General features: G+C 62.7%; 3 protein-coding genes across 9 annotated transcripts; all 3 read left to right on the top strand.

Annotated features, from left to right (window-relative positions):
* Positions 1-97: 97 nt before the first annotated feature.
* LOC139825482 (receptor activity-modifying protein 1-like) lies at positions 98-2,412 on the top strand. The gene is made up of 5 exons (XM_071798208.1): positions 98-719; positions 1,182-1,220; positions 1,382-1,408; positions 1,719-1,860; positions 1,992-2,412. Exons 1-5 carry the CDS (start codon positions 665-667, stop codon positions 2,329-2,331), a joined length of 603 nt encoding a protein of 200 aa, XP_071654309.1. The 5' UTR covers positions 98-664; the 3' UTR covers positions 2,332-2,412.
* A 456-nt stretch (positions 2,413-2,868) lies between these two features.
* Positions 2,869-6,310, top strand: RAMP2 (receptor activity modifying protein 2). 5 transcript variants are annotated; one of them, XM_071798206.1, is made up of 6 exons: positions 2,869-3,028; positions 3,760-3,838; positions 4,603-4,710; positions 5,001-5,103; positions 5,552-5,678; positions 5,846-6,310. In XM_071798206.1, the coding sequence occupies exons 2-6, from the start codon at positions 3,778-3,780 to the stop codon at positions 6,293-6,295; spliced, it is 849 nt and encodes a 282-aa protein (XP_071654307.1). In that variant the 5' UTR covers positions 2,869-3,028; positions 3,760-3,777; the 3' UTR covers positions 6,296-6,310. The 5 variants fall into 5 exon arrangements, with proteins under 5 accessions (XP_071654307.1, XP_071654306.1, XP_071654305.1 ...); XM_071798205.1 differs by having other exon boundaries at positions 2,880-3,028; positions 3,689-3,838; XM_071798204.1 differs by lacking the exon at positions 2,869-3,028 and adding an exon at positions 3,437-3,565 and having other exon boundaries at positions 3,689-3,838.
* A 392-nt stretch (positions 6,311-6,702) lies between these two features.
* VPS25 (vacuolar protein sorting 25 homolog) lies at positions 6,703-9,924 on the top strand. Of its 3 annotated transcripts, none has more exons than XM_065856245.2 (7): positions 6,703-6,760; positions 6,806-6,860; positions 6,979-7,124; positions 7,262-7,315; positions 8,178-8,266; positions 8,753-8,828; positions 9,302-9,924. In XM_065856245.2, the coding sequence occupies exons 2-7, from the start codon at positions 6,814-6,816 to the stop codon at positions 9,412-9,414; spliced, it is 525 nt and encodes a 174-aa protein (XP_065712317.2). In that variant the 5' UTR covers positions 6,703-6,760; positions 6,806-6,813; the 3' UTR covers positions 9,415-9,924. The 3 variants fall into 3 exon arrangements, with proteins under 3 accessions (XP_065712317.2, XP_071674236.1, XP_071674237.1); XM_071818135.1 differs by having other exon boundaries at positions 6,731-6,751; XM_071818136.1 differs by lacking the exons at positions 6,703-6,760; positions 9,302-9,924 and adding an exon at positions 9,116-9,295 and having other exon boundaries at positions 6,780-6,860.
* The last annotated feature ends 4,782 nt before the right edge of the window (positions 9,925-14,706 follow it).

Here is a 14,706-nt window from a genome sequence, read left to right as displayed (position 1 = left end):
CTTTTCTGCGGTCACGCCCCCACACTGCGAACCCGCCCCTAGACACGCCCCTCATGCTGCCGCCACGCCCCCAGACACGCCCTTATTCTGCGGTCACGCCCCCACGGTGCGGCCGCGGCCGCGCTCCGGTGGCTCCGGTCGTTCTGCACCCCCCAGCCGGGGCCGCGGAGCGCGAACGGCCGGGCCCGGCTCCCCGCAAGGCGCGGGTGCTGTATCGCTGCGGGACGATGGGGGACCGGTCCCCGCGGCCGGGCGGGCCCCAGGCTTCCTGCGGCGGCGCCGGACAGGAAGCAGCTGTTGGCGGCGGCTTTCCTGCTGCGGGGGCCCCGGCGGCGGGGAGCGGGCGGTGCTGGGTGCTGCCCGGCGGGGGCCCTGTCCTTCCCCTCGGGCCCGGCGGCAGCTCAAGGATGGCGGTCCGGGGCGGGGGGCCCCGTGGGGGTGGCCGCGGGGGACGAGCCGGTACCCGCAGCCCCGCATCCCGTCCGAACCCGCAGCCGATGCCTTCGGAGCTTCGCTGAGTCAGGCGGGGCGGGAGCCCGGCGTCCCCCCGACCTTCCCGGGCATTGGCTCGGTAGCGGGCGGGCAGCACTGGGATGGGCCAGGGACCAGGATAAAGCCCCGGGCTCAGCCCCAGCCCGGCAGCAGCGGGCCCGGCGGCGGGAGGATGCTCCTCGGGGTGCGGCTCCTCGGCTGCCTGCTCCTTCCTCTGCTCCAGCGGGGTAAGGGCAGCCCCGACTCGCAGCCACCGGGGCCGCTGCTGTGCGTTGCAGCATGGGGGGCGACTGCACGGAGATGTCCAGGGGGTCAGGCACAGGGGCTGGCTGGGCAGTGCATCCTCACAGTGCCCCTGGCTCATTTATCTCCTCTATCCCAACTCGTCTGTGCTCCAGCTCCTCTGGCTCCCCTTGGAGGGTGCTCTGGGCAGGGTCTGCCACATGTTTCCCTGCCCATGGGGTTGGTGAAACCGCCCTGCCCTGGTTGCAAAGGCCAAGGCAGAGCCAGGAGCCTCCCACTCTCCTTCCTTCCGCTTGGCCCGGTCACCTTGGCTGTGCTCAGGTTGGCCTGGGAGGACAAGGGGTGTCTGGTGCGCTGGCATCACCCCGGCTCGTGCTTCAGGCTGGCTGGACACTGGGGCTGTCGCTGGCTGTGCAGCCCTGGCACCCTGTGTCTCCTTGCTGCAGGGCGCGGGGACACTGAGTACGGGGACCTGGAGGAGGAAGGTAAGACCCAGGTGCCATCGTCCCAGTGTAGCTCTGGCCATGGCTGCCACACATCGTGCTCTGCTGCTGGTGGGGGTGTCTGCACCACTGGGGGACAGAGACCTGTCCTGGCACGGTCATGCAGGTCCTGCCAGCGCTGACAGCACCGTCTGTCCTTCCAGATCACTACTTGTACATGGATGAGGACGGTGAGTCGAGCTGCCATCCTGGCTGTCCTCCCTCTCCGCTCACAGACCTCAGTGGGTCCCCTGTGGTCTGTGCTGGGGCTCACAAGAGCTCAGGTCCCAACCTGGCTGAGCCCATGAGGCTCCCGCAGCCCCAGCGTGGGATCCCCAGGGCCATGTGTTGGACTCCCGCATGGCAAATGGGGCACCGGCCCATGCTGGGCAGAGCTTGGAGTGTTCCACTGGGGTGAATGCAAATAACCCACCCAAAACCAGGCTTGGGGGCAGAAGTAGGGGTAGGGTGGCACCCCGGAGTCTGGTGGGTGCTCTGCAGGGCCGCTGGAGGTACTGGAGGGGCCGGCTCGCTGTCAGGACACCTACCAGGACTGGATCTCCCTCTACTGCTGGGCCCCCTTCCATGCCGCCCTCATGGCCACCCCCGAGAGCAGCCGCTGCCGCTGGGACCAGATCAGCAGGTGGGTCAGTGTCACCCCCAGTGCTGCCAAACGCACGCTTGGAGCGGGACGTTTGCAGGGCCACCGCAGTGGATGTGTCCCTGTCCCTGTCCCCGTGCTGGCAGGCTGGCCTCACAACAACCCCTCCACAGCACCTACAGCGAACTCTCCAGCTGCACCCAGCTGCTGGCCCAGCTGCTCTCCTGCCCCTGGCCCTGCGCTGTCCTCGACGCCTTCTTCCTGCAGGTCCATGCCGAATACTTCACCAACTGCACGGGGACCGGGACCCCCACGCTGAGCAGGGTGCCCCCCGGGATGGCCGTGGCTGTGGCTGTGGGGCTCAGCTGCCTTGTGCCCCTTGCAGCCGCCCTCACGCTCAGCAGAGTCCGGAAAGGGGCTCAAACTCCAGCGGGCAGCTGCCTGGCCCCTGCCTGCCCCCCTGCCTGCGAGGGGCCAGCAACAGCCGTCCTGCCCCCCAGCCCTGGGAACTAACAGCAGGACAAGGGGGCAGAGGGTGACGGGGACCGGGCTGAGCATGGGCAGGGGTCTGGGTGTTCCTGGGGGTGGAGTGGGTTCAGTGGCACAGGGGGAGGCTGGGCCTGGGGCTCCGGATGCCTGCATCTGCCTTGGGGTGGGGGGAGCATTAGAAGAAGGTTGCTGGGTGCTGACCCTGTATGGGCTGAGCCCCTTCCTGGGCACGCCGGGGTGGGAGCGATGGGGATGCCAGGCTGGGGCGGGGGCGAGCGCAGGCTTTGGCTGGCGGCCACCATCCCGTCCCTGCCCATCCCGTCCCTGCCTGTCCCCTCTGGATGCCCCAGGACGGGGGGGCCACGCTGAGATCATTGGGTGTCTCCCTGGCAGAGGCTCCCACCGCCCGACCGGAGGCTCCAGCGGCTCCAACAAAGAGCAGGACCAGAGGGGCTCCAACCCCACAGCCCCCAGAGCGCCACGGGCTGATGGCTTCCAGATGCAGCCACTCGCCTCCGAAAGGTCCCGCGGTGCCCTGGAGTCGTGGCCTTGGGGAGGTTCGGGCAGCTCTGCCAGGACGTTTGCCGGGGAGCGCGGCGCCCGGCGAGATCATCTTTCCGCAGCAGGGAGGGTCCCTCCGAGCTGAGCTCCATCAGGCTCCGATTGACGCTCGGGCTGTTAAAGGGGAAGCTTTGGCTTCGCACTCCGCCCTGAACCAAAGGTGCAATGAGCTCACCCGGCCTCAGCCCGGTCCTCAGGGGGCTGGGGTCGTCCTTGGTGCGGGGGGACGTGGTTGGGAGCTGTGCCAGGTGCAGGGGGCTCCGGCAGAGCCGGGTGGTGCAGGAGGAAGGCGTCGAGGGTGAGGACCGGCAACACCAGCCAAGTCTCTGCCCTCTCCCCACCTCCCTGCCTGCGTCGGCCTCGCACCCGCGGGCAAGTCGTGCCACCACCACTGTCACCACCCTTCCCTCCCCAGCCCCAGCAGGGGCTGCCCCGATGATACCGGCCATGGGGCAGGTGCCCGGGTGCGCCAGAAGCCACCATGTCGGGGCTACGGGTCCCCCCGCCCCGCCTGCCCGGGGACATTACGCTTCCCCGTCCACTCCCCCCGGCTGCCGGGCTGCCTGCCCTCCACGCAGGAGACGAGGGATTTCACAACCCAGCCCAGACAGGATTAAAGAGAAATACACAAGTAAACAAATAGCGGCCTCGTAAAACTGGACGCGCTGCGTGGGGAGCGGAGCCTCTGGGCCGGCGGGTGAGGCGCGGGGTGCCGGGGCGCGGGAGCGATGCCCGCGGGGGCCGGCACCGTGGGGTCCCGCCGGGAGAGCCGCTTGAAAGCAGCGCTGAGCGAATCTCATTTTTCACACGTCTCCTGTAGTCAAACTGCCCCTGTCAGAGGAAAGGAGTTGCTTCCTGTTATTTCCATTGAAATACTTGTCCGGTCGTTAGCCGGCAGGATTTTGCAGGATGGCACCGTGCGCGCAGACGGGCTCCGGCCGGCTGTCCCGAGGGCTCCTGCTGCTCTGCGGTAAGTGCATGGCGGGTGGCCCCGGGGCGGTGGGAGGCTCAGCGCCTCTCACCACCCTGTGCACGGCCGCCCTCCGGTGCTGGGGGCCCGGGACCGGGGTCTCGGCTCAGTCCGGCAAGTCGGTACAGGGCCAGCACTGAGGGTGACTGGGGTGGCCGTAGCCTACGTGGCCAGGGGCCGGTGGCAACAGGCACTGCGGGGTGTCCCCCACCATCCTCACCCCTGTTCTTTTTGTGAATGACCCATGAGAACGGCTGGGGAGGTCTGGGTGGGACAGAGAGGGGTTGGCCGGGGCTGGCAGGGACCGGAACGGGGCTGGGTGGCCTTGCCACAGCCACCGTACCAGCCAGCAGCACCCCATGGCAGTGCTGGAGATGGACGAGAGCAGCCCAGGCAGGGCCCACCGGGGTGGTTCACCACCCACTGGCACCACGGGACCATGGCCAAGGGCGGCTGGTGGTCGGGGTGTTTTCCTTGGGCTGTGGGGCTCCGGTGAGCAAGTGGCTGGCGGGACAGAGGGGACACATCCCCACGGGGGCCGTGCGGGGCAGATGGCGGGTGGAGGGGCTCTCCGACAGCGCCGCCGTGGCCAGCGCTTCCTCTTCCTGCCCCAGCGCCGTCCAGCTGCGACACAGCCGCCCAGGGCGATGGGGCGGCCCCCAGCGCCGGCTCCCCATGGGTGGGGGGTAAAGCTCAGCCCCGTGCTGTGACCCACACCCCCAGACAGCCCCGTTCCCCACTGACCCTGTCCCCTCCCTCTGCAGCGCTCCTGGGGACCGGGCTCTGCCATGTGGGTGCCGAGGCGGAGAGCTTTGGCCAGGACGCCAGGACGAGCCCGCCCGTGGCCGTCAACTGGACAGCCCAGCTCGTGGGTGAGTGCAGGGCCGCAGGGTGACCCCCCCTTTCTCCTTGGCACACGCTCTCTGTCTGTCCCCAAAACAGGCTGGTGGTGCCATGGAGCCTTCCCTGGCGCTGGTCACAGTGGAGGCACCATCGGCAGCCTATCCTGCCGTGCTCCCAGCATCGCACCGGGGCTGCCGCGGGGTCCAGCCCCGCACTGTGCCCGTGTCCCCCCATGGGGCCGGGTGCCAGGTGTCACCTGCGAGCAGGGACAGGCTGTGGCAGGGGCGCAGCGCCCGTGCTCAGCGCCTTTCCCCTGCAGAGGAGATGTACACCAACATCACACAGAAGTGCTGGGAGTTCTTTGTCGACCTGATGAGGAACGTGACAGTGTCGGAGCTGTGCGAGTGGAAGGTCATCAGCAGGTACGGGGTGGTGGGATGGCTGGGGAGAACCCTTCGGTGGGGTATTGCCTGGGACTTCTCTGTCCTCATGGCCACACGAGTGGACCATTTCCCGAGAGAGCAGAGAGTGATTGATGGGGAGACCTTCTGATCTCTGAACTGCCTGAAAGGAGCTTGGAGCCAGGGGGGGTCGGGCTCTGCTCCCCAGGAACAAGCGCCAGGAGCAGAGGAAACGGCCTCAAGTTGCGCCAGGGGAGGTTGAGGTTGGATCTGGGAACAATTTCTTCCCCAAAGGGCTGTGGGGCATTGGAACAGGCTGCCCAGGGCAGTGCTGGAGTCACCATCCCTGGAGGGTTGGACAGACGGACATGAGGTTCTCAGGACATGGGGCAGGGACAGGGGTGGGGGAATGGGTGGACTCGATGAGCTTGAGGGGGATTTTCCAACCAAAATTGTTCTATGTGGGCAGAGCCCCCAGGCTGTGCTTATGGGCCACCAGCTCCCGGTTCCAGGGACCCAGGGCCACCTTCCCCTCCGGCAGCTCCAGCTGGTGCGGGCAGTGGGTGCAGGACAAGCTGCTTGGTGCCACCCGGCGGGTCAGTGTCCCTGGTGTCTCCTGCCCTGTCCCCACATGTCCCCTCCCAGCACCCCGCTGCTCTGTCCCCAGGCCCTACAGCCTGCTGCAGGCCTGCCTGGAGGGCTGGGCTGACCACCTGCGCTACGGCTACCCCAACGCGCTGGCCGAGCAGTACATCTTCCGCAGCCACCGCCGCTACTTCCACAACTGCACCCTGCAGCACCAGGTCTTCGACCCCCCCCAGGACGTGCTGCTGCCCATGATCATCGCCCCCATCTGCCTCATCCCCTTCCTGGTCACCCTGGTCATCTGGCGCAGCAAGGACGGCAAAGCCCAGGCTTAGTGCTGCAGCGCAGGGTGGCTGGTTGCCCGCTGTCCCGCCTGCGACGGGAAAAAATGGGGAGAAAACGGGCAAAAAACGGGCAGTGGCAGCCCTGCACCCGGGAGCTGCCCCACGCTTCTGCCCCAGGGCTGCAGGGCCACCGGCTGCTTGAGCAGCTCCGCAGGCCCCGGGAACTGAGGTGCCCCGGGGAGGGGGTCCCGGGGTTACCGGCACGTACTGGTTCCCGCTGTGCCGCCGGCGGTGCTTCCCGCCCCCCTCCCGGCTCAACCGCCGGCCCCGGGGCTGCGGATTAAACGCTTATTCCCCCATGCTTGGTGCTGGTTCTTCCACCGCCCGTTTCTGCCGCCAGCGCCGCCTCGGCACGGCCTCGGGGCGGCAGCGGGGCAGCGCTGGGCGCGGCCGGAGCCCCCGCACCCCTTCGAGGGGAACGTTCCCGGTGGCACCGCGGACCGCGAACCGGGCACCGGGCAGGGGCTGAGCCGCGGGGCGGGGCTCCCCGGGGGCGTGGCTTCGTAGGGGCGGGACAGGACTTCAAGAGGGCGTGGCTTTCATATGGGCTGGGCGGTCGGGGGGCGGGGCTGCATAGGAGCATCGCGGTAGGGAGGAGCTCGGCGGGGCGTGGCTTCCCGATGGGGCGGGGCTCCGTAGGGGCGGGGCTGCGTATGGGGGCGTGGGCCCGCGGGAGGGCGGGGCTCGGCGGGGCGGGCCGGAAGCGGCGCGGAAGGCGGTGGCGGTTCCGGCGGTTCCGGCGGTTCCGGCGGTTCCGGCGGTTCCGGCGGTTCCGGCGGTTCCGGTGGTTCCGGTGGCGGCGATGAGCTTCGCGTGGCCCTGGCAGTACAACTTCCCGCCCTTCTTCACGTGAGAGCGGGACCGGGACGGGACCCAGGGAGCGGGGATGGGGCCGGGGCCGGGGGGGAGAGAGCGGGGCCGGGCTGGGTGTACCGGGAGCCCCGGTGACCGAGCGGAGCCCCCGCAGGCTGCAGCCCAACGGCGAGACGCGGCAGAAGCAGCTCTCGGCCTGGTGCGCGCTGGCCCTCGCCTACAGCCAGCGGCAGCGCCTGCCCGCCATGACGGTGCGGGAGGCCCAGGACAGCCCGCTGTTCACCAACCACCGCCTGCAGCGTATCCTTTGGGGGCCGCCCCAGCCCCGCTGACCCACAGGGCCCCGCTGTCCCCTCAGCCCCGCTGTCCCCCCTCCTGCCACCCCGGTCCTTCCTCCCTGCCCTCGATGGGTCAGAAGCTCCTTAACCCCCACCCAGGGAAACTCCCGCTGGAGTCCATCCAGGTGGTGCTGGAGGAGCTGCGCAAAAACGGTGGGTGCTGCCTGTCTGTCTGTCTGTCCGTCCATCCATCTGTCAGTCTACCTGCCTGTCTGTCTGTCCGTCCATCCGTCAGTCTGCCTGCCTGTCTGTCTGTCCGTCCATCCGTCAGTCTGCCTGCCTGTCTGCCTGTCCATCCATCCGTCCGTCAGTCTTCCTGTCTGTCCATCCATCCGTCTGTCAGTCTTCCTGTCTGTCCATCCATCCGTCTGTCAGTCTTCCTGTCTGTCCATCCATCCGTCTGTCAGTCTTCCTGTCTGTCCATCCATCCGTCAGTCTGCCTGTCTGTCTGTCCATCCGTCCGTCAGTCTGCCTGTCTGTCTGTCCATCTGTCTATCTGTCTGACCCGTAGCTGCCGGGCAGGCTCCATCCCACCACCGGGACCCAGACCTGGGGTTCACCCAACCCACAAACCTCCCTGCCCACAGGGTCTCAGGGTCACCCACACCCGGGAGCCAAACTGCAGCCTTTCGGGGGCAGGAGAGGCTGGGGGAGGAGGTGTGGGGCTCAAAAATCAATGCAGCTCTGTACACCTAGAGAGATATTGAGGAAAGGGGTGCTGAACACTGAACAGGCTCCCAGGGAGGTGTCACAACCCCAACCTGACAGCGTTCAAGAAGAGACTGGACAACGTCCTCAGACACACGGGGTGACCTGTGGGGTGTCCCGTGCAGGGACAGGAGTTGGACTCCATGATCCGCGTGGGTGCAACTTGGGGCCTTCTGTGATTCTGATTTGGCACAAGTGCCTGGAGCTGCCCGTGGGTGTAATGTCTGGCCCATGTCATAAAATCTGCAGGTTTGATTTTACTGTAAACTTGTGCTTTGGCTAAACGCCTCTTCCCTGTTGTTTTCAGGAAACCTGGAATGGTTGGATAAGAACAAAACCAGTTTTCTGATCATGTGGAGAAGACCAGAAGAGTGGGGGAAGCTCATCTATCAGTGGGTGAGAACGTAGGAGCTGTCTCGCGCCGCAGACCGGGCTCTCTGTGTCGGGAGAACAGGTGGTGTCGGCTGCCGTTTGTGAAAAAGGCCGCTGTAATATTTCTCTCTTGCTTCCTCGCTGCTTTTGTGTGTCCTCCTCCATTTCTCTCTGTTGCAGAGACATTAATCACTGTGTAAGGTGCAGTTTGAGCAGCGGATGCACAATCACGGCTCCCATTCCATAGTGAGGACAGAGCAGTGTTGCTGCGTTGCCTTTGTGCACCCCAAATCCTTATTGCGAAACACACCAAGCAGAATGGCATGGAAATGAACCTTTAAAGTTTCTTTATGTGTCATTTCTTGACTCCAGGGCCCCACAGTGTTTCCAGGCTATTTTTGCTCATTGAGTGCTGCCCACGTTGCAGCTTGCACTGAGATGTGTGAGCGATCGTGTTGAGGACGTCAGGTCACACGGTGAGACTCGCTGCATTGATTTTTGTGTTTCCAGGTGTCCAAGAACGGCTTGACCAACTCCGTATTCACGCTGTACGAACTGGCCAGCGGAGATGACACACAGAATGAAGGTAACGTCACACGTTACGATCCAGAGCGGCTTTTCAGAGCACACTTGACTGCGTAAACAGTTGATTGTCAGTTTATAGCCTTGTTGATTAAATACTTCAAAATTGCTCGTTCCGGTTCGCACCGACCACCACTGGCGAATTCCGCTCTGAATCTCTTTTACCACTTTGCGTCTCCCTTTGTTATCACTGTTTATGTTTTAAACCGCCCCATGCTCTTTATCTGCTGTGTTGTTTTGATGCCTTTGAGGCTGCTGTGACTCACTCCCTTCTGTCTTGTTGACCTTCAGGCTTTGTTCCTGATGCAGCAAGGTGGCGATGAGCCTGTCGGTGTAGACGTGACTCCGGATTTGCCGTAGTGTTACGGTGCTGGAGTCTGGAAGGTGCTTTCGGAGCCCTCCTCTCCGCTGCTGCCAGTCCCTGATTTATCAGCCTCTTTGTTTCCTGATGCGATTGTCACCTCTGTCCTTCCCTAGAGTTCCACGGCTTAGACGAGGCGATGCTGCTCCGCGCCCTGCAAGCCCTGCAGCAAGAGCACAAGGCTGAAATTATCACGCTGGACGATGGCCGAGGTGTCAAGTTCTTCTGACAGGAGCCCCCTCCGCTCCTCCCTGGCTGCTGACGCGGGTCTCGCCGGGAAGGTTCGCTCTCCTGGCCTGGTTTCAAGCCCTGACTGCGAGCAGCTGCGTACTCGGGATTTCTTGAGGGCGAGGAGAATCTGCGAAGCCTTCCAAAGACGTGACTTCTTAGAAGTGTTCCGAGATCCTCTGTCTTTTCTCCCTGGTGATTGTGTTTGAGAGGCTAAAGCTGCTCTCGGCAGTTCTGAGCGGGGACCACCCAGAAGTGGAATAACGGGACTGCTCCTGTTGCTGATCCCCGCTCCTGGGAAGGCCACGGAGCGGCTGGTCCAGCTTTGGCCTCCAAGGGCATCTCCTGCCAGCCCTGGGTTGGGCTCTGCCGTCCCCGCTGCGCTGTCAATGGGGTGGAAACAAGCGCAAGGGTCTCGCCGTCACTGCTGCGCTGGAGAAGACTGAGCTGTGCAGCGGGGGGCGGAGGCCAAGGAACTAATTAGAAGTAATTAAAATGAGATGTATTTATAGAGCAGCCTGGGTGGTTTCTTTCCCTCTATCTCTGTTTTTCCATCAGAAACGAGACAGAGCAGCGAACCAGCTTCTTGCCCTTCAGCCGCGTTTCTTGACTGTGCTGGGGAGGGGGTGGCCCTGCCGAGCCCCCACCCCGTGGGCAGCACACACCGGAGCTGTGGGCTCTGTGTTCCCTTTGCTGCCCGTCTTCAGGGCAACATTCATTTTCCACGTGTGGTCCATGGAAGCTGATGGGTTTGTTGCAGAGGTGGGGGAAACTACAGCAGCGGCTGGTAGAGGGTATGAGTGAGTTTTGAGGTTCTCAGTGCTGATAACGGAGCACCCGGCTTGTCAGAGACCGTGACGCAGGTACAGCAGAGAGATGGTGACTCCAGCACTGCCCTGGGCAGCCTGTTCCAATGCCCCACAGCCCTTTGGGGAAGAAATTGTTCCCCACATCCAACCTCAACCTCCCCTGGGCAACTTGAGGCCATTTCCTCTGCTCCTGGCGCTTGTTCCTGGGGAGCAGAGCCCGACCCCCCGGGCTCCAAGCTCCTTTCAGGCAGTTCAGAGATCAGAAGGTCTCCCCTCAGCTCCTGTTCTCCAGCTGAACCCCCAGGTCCCTCAGCCGCTCCCATCACACTTGTGCTCCAGCCCCTCACCAGCTCCGTTCCCTTCTCTCCACTCGCTCCAGCACCTCAAGGGCTCTTTCTTGACGCGAGGGGCCCAAAACTGCCCCCAGGATTGGAGGTTTGGTCTCCCCAGTGCCCAGCACAGGGGGATGATCGCTGCCCACACTATTTCTGATATGAAAACCATTCCTGCTTCTGCTACCCAGGGTTTAGTATGGACATGCTTGTGCTGATGATTCCAACAGCATGATATCTTCCTTTATTGTCAAGAGCTTGGCTCTGTGCAGCGTGTTTGGTGCAGACGGGAGCCCGGCAGAGGCAGCGCGTGTCCCTGCAACCCGCGTGGGCTCCGTGCACCCCAGCGCTCGCTGGTTGGATGGGTCCTCCCTCTGTGTTTGCAGCACGAAAGTCTGTAGAATCCTCTGCTACCAGTGTCTGCCCTGGGCTTGTTTCCGTGTCCAAGATCTGCCTTTTCCTCCCTCTTCCTCCTCCCTGCATTGACTTTCCCCTCTCCACTTGCCATGCACCTTTCATACCCCTTTTTGCCCCCATTTTCGTTCCCTGCAGCGAGCTGTGGTTCCGTGCCCGAGGGCACCTGCGTTTGATCCCAAATAACCAGCCGGGCCCGGGACGTTTGGGTTTCTCTCCCTCCGTACGCGCGATGCCGACCTCAGCGCCGCGTTGCGAGGTGCGCGGGCTGCACGGAACCCGCCTGTCCTTGAGTGAGCCTGTGTTCTTAATTAAATTTGTTCCCTTCTTCGGAAATGGCTGATGTGACATTAGATAAGCCTAAACCCAGCCTTTTTCTTTCCAAGGTGCTCCTGGCAGCGATTCACTGCGCTTTTCCAGCTTCCCACTTAGCGAGAGGAGGAGGAGGAGGAGGAGGAGGAGGAGGAGGAAGAGTACGTCCCCTGCTCCAGAATGAACGTGATGCAAAGTTCCTTTTTCCACAGACTCGCTGGTTATGAACGGCCGGACCCAGCCGTGCTTGTGAGGTCCTTGTGGGCACCCACCCCCTGTGCTCACGATTTTCTGGGGTTGTGGGATGAGTCCCGTGGCTGGAGGAGCCACCACTGCCCTGGAGGGAAAAGATGGCTGTGACCTCTTGGGGGATGGTGATGTTTTGTATCTCATGGTGATCTAGGCTGGTAAAACAGCCTTTTGATTGTCCTCTGAGCATGGCTTAGACTCACAGAATCATTCTGGTTGGAAAAGACCCTCAAGATCATGAAGTCCAACCATTCCCCGACCCCTGACACTAAATCATGTCCCTGAGAACCTCATGTCCGTCTGTCCAACCCTCCAGGGATGGTGACTCCAGCACTGCCCTGGGCAGCCTGTTCCAATGCCCCACAGCCCTTTGGGGAAGAAATTGTTCCTAAATCCAACCTCAACCTCCCCTGGGCAACTTGAGGCCGTTTCCTCTCATCCTATCCTATCCTATCCTATCCTATCCTATCCTATCCTATCCTATCCTATCCTATCCTATCCTATCCTATCCTATCCTATCCTATCCTATCCTATCCTATCCTATCCTATCCTATCCTATCCTATTCCTTATCTTTATTCAGTGGTTCCCAATGTTTAATGTTGTAATCACGGGACTGGGACACCTGAGCCAGCCCAGAGCTCCTGCACGAGGCTGCTCAGACATTGAAGCCCTTGGGCACTGGGTACAGACGAAGGAGATATAATTAGTAATTAGACTGTGCAGAGGGAGGGAGCGTGGCAGCCTCCAGCCACCACAGTCCTGGGAACAGGAGCAGTCACGGCTCTTCCTGGTGCTTCAGAGCAAAGCAAAGGGCAGGGAGGTCTGTGGCCATGGAAGGTTACGGCTGAAACCCACCTGGATTTTGGCTTTATGGAGTTTAAAACCCCAAAGCTCTCTGTGCTCCCAGTTGTACCATCATGGACTCGGTTCTGGCTCCGGCAGCCAGAGGTGCTTTTAAGCCTGGCCCCGTGGAGGGGCTCGACAGAGGAGGTGGCATTTGCTGAGCTCTTCTCCCTGGTGACCAGTGACAGAACCCAGGGAATGGCAGAAGATGTGCCAGGGAGGGTCAGCTGGACATGAGGCAAAGGTTCTTCACCCAGAGGTGCTGGGCACTGAACAGGCTCCCAGGGAGGTGTCACAGCCTGACAGTGTTCAAGAAGAGATGACAATGTCCTCAGGCACATGGGGTGACCTGTGGGGTGTCCTGTGCAGGGACAGGAGTTGGACTCCATGATCCTTGTGGGTCCAGCTCAGGACATTCTATGGTTCCCATGGTGGGGGAGCTGGCACAGGCCCCCACCTCTGGCCCCTGGCCGCTCTGAGGCCATTGCCACATCTGGCCAGGGCGATTAGGGCTCGCTGGCCCAGGCGAGGCGGAGGTGGTGGCTCTGGTGCTGAGATAAGGCACTATCACACCCTCCGCACTCGGATCCCGCCGCCCGGGAAGGAAAAACGCCAAGAGGGTTTTTATTTAATGTGGCTCTTTAGGAGCAAGAGTTGTTTCACTGTGATAAATTATATGTTGGGATAAACTTGCAGGCGGGTTACGGCTGTCGCTCTGGGCTGAAGAAATCCTCCTGAGTTATCTGCCTGGGGTTAAAGCCATAGCTGAGGTTTGGGTGACATCTCATGCGCGTCAGGGCAAGCAGGGACGCGGCAGGAGGAGGGTGGGAGCTCCTGTGGGTGTGGGCTGCTGAAGCCAATGCTGAAACAAGCCCTGGGTCACCCCCATCCATGGGGGACACCTGCATTTGGACCCATCCTGGCCCCTCTGTGATCCTGCCCCAAGCTCTAGGATCAGAAGGGACAATTCCTGGCAGGGCTCACTGGAGCAGGGAGCTGAGCAAAGCTTTGATTCATGATCTAATCCCCAGGAAAGCGATTACACAGTCCCCTGTTCTCTTCCTGGCAGCCAAATGCAAGTGAGAAATGGGTTACGTCGCCTGATTGCAGCGGTTCCTCAAAGCCAAGGGCTGGCGCTGGCACCTGCAGCCCAGAAATGTCACCCTGATAAGGGACCGGGAGCTGCGGGCACCACTGCGGAGCGGGAACCTTCTGGTTTTGGGCCAAGCTGGTTCCAGCTTGGTGTCCCAGCCAGGGCAGGAGGGGACCCTCCAGGCTCAAGATCAGGGACAGCATTTGGGGGGTGGTTGGGGACCTTCTCAGGTCGTTCCCCGGGGAGGGGTGGGAGGGCAGCAGTCCAAGCAAACTTCACCCCGATTTTCGCTCCTGTCTGCAGGGGTCTCAGTGGCACCGGGACACCCCCCTGCTCCCCTGGGATCTCCTGGGGCATCTCGGTTCATGATGAAAACACTTGTTAAGGGGACACAAACCTACCAGAGATCCCTGCCTGGCTCCATGTCTCTCTCTGAGAAGCTGGGACGTAGTTTAGCGCCAGTGTCGGGTTAACAGTTTGACTCGATGACCCTGAGGGTCTTTTCCAGCCCAAATGATTCTATGATTGTGTAGGAACAGCCGAATCACTCGGTGTCCCCCTGCATGGGCCAGGCTGGCGGGTGAGGACGAACCTGGCTGTGCTCCCAGGCCGATCCTCTTTCCGGTATCGTTGAGCAGAAACAATCTGTCCTTAGGGAAAAGAAATTAGCGCCGGTCTCAATTGCTTTGTGTTTTGTGTAAACAGCCTCGACGGGTAGAACAACCTCCTCGTTTAACCTGGGCACACAAGTGGCTCTTGTCCGGGCTTTTGGCTCGCACAGGGCTGACACACACGTTCGTATCTTCCTATTCGCATGACACCAATTTTGGGAGTTTGGACCAGAGTAAACCCAGAACAAGCTGCTGCTTGGGATGATACAGGAGCGCAGAGGCTGAACCCACAGCCTGAGGAGCGGGACGGGGCTTCTCCTGGACGTGCTGCTCCAGACCCAACTCAGGAGCTCCGAGGAAATGTCTAAACCAGACACTTCTCTATGACTTGGAGCCATGGCCCGGAGCCCCTCGTGGGGCGGCGGGCGGGGTGGGTTCCCTGCGGGGAGGGGAAGCCTCGGAGCCCCCGGCTGCGATCAGGGCAGCGTCCCCGGCCGGGGCCGAGCGGGGAGGACGGCGGGGGCTGCCGGGGCTGCGGGGCCGGGGTGCGGAGCGCTCGCCCCGGGGCACTGCGGCAGTGCCGGGCGCCCGTCGCGCTGCCGGTGCCCGCGGGCGGCGGCGGGGCCGGT

Source organism: Patagioenas fasciata, chromosome 22 (genome assembly GCF_037038585.1).
Source record: "Patagioenas fasciata isolate bPatFas1 chromosome 22, bPatFas1.hap1, whole genome shotgun sequence".
NCBI lineage: Eukaryota > Metazoa > Chordata > Aves > Columbiformes > Columbidae > Patagioenas > Patagioenas fasciata.
This window is presented reverse-complemented; position numbering and strand designations above follow the sequence as displayed.

Coding starts and splice junctions, on each gene's coding strand:
- RAMP2 (XM_071798206.1), top strand. CDS start 3,778: ATGGCACCGTGCGCGCAGACGGGCTCCGGCCGGCTGTCCCGAGGGCTC. Junction 3,839..4,602: donor AGGGCTCCTGCTGCTCTGCG/GTAAGTGCATGG, acceptor CTCCCTCTGCAG/CGCTCCTGGGGACCGGGCTC. Junction 5,104..5,551: donor GAGTGGAAGGTCATCAGCAG/GTACGGGGTGGT, acceptor CTATGTGGGCAG/AGCCCCCAGGCTGTGCTTAT.
- VPS25 (XM_065856245.2), top strand. CDS start 6,814: ATGAGCTTCGCGTGGCCCTGGCAGTACAACTTCCCGCCCTTCTTCAC. Junction 6,861..6,978: donor AACTTCCCGCCCTTCTTCAC/GTGAGAGCGGGA, acceptor GAGCCCCCGCAG/GCTGCAGCCCAACGGCGAGA. Junction 8,829..9,301: donor AGATGACACACAGAATGAAG/GTAACGTCACAC, acceptor GTCCTTCCCTAG/AGTTCCACGGCTTAGACGAG.
- LOC139825482 (XM_071798208.1), top strand. CDS start 665: ATGCTCCTCGGGGTGCGGCTCCTCGGCTGCCTGCTCCTTCCTCTGCTC. Junction 720..1,181: donor CCTTCCTCTGCTCCAGCGGG/GTAAGGGCAGCC, acceptor TCCTTGCTGCAG/GGCGCGGGGACACTGAGTAC. Junction 1,409..1,718: donor CTTGTACATGGATGAGGACG/GTGAGTCGAGCT, acceptor GGTGCTCTGCAG/GGCCGCTGGAGGTACTGGAG.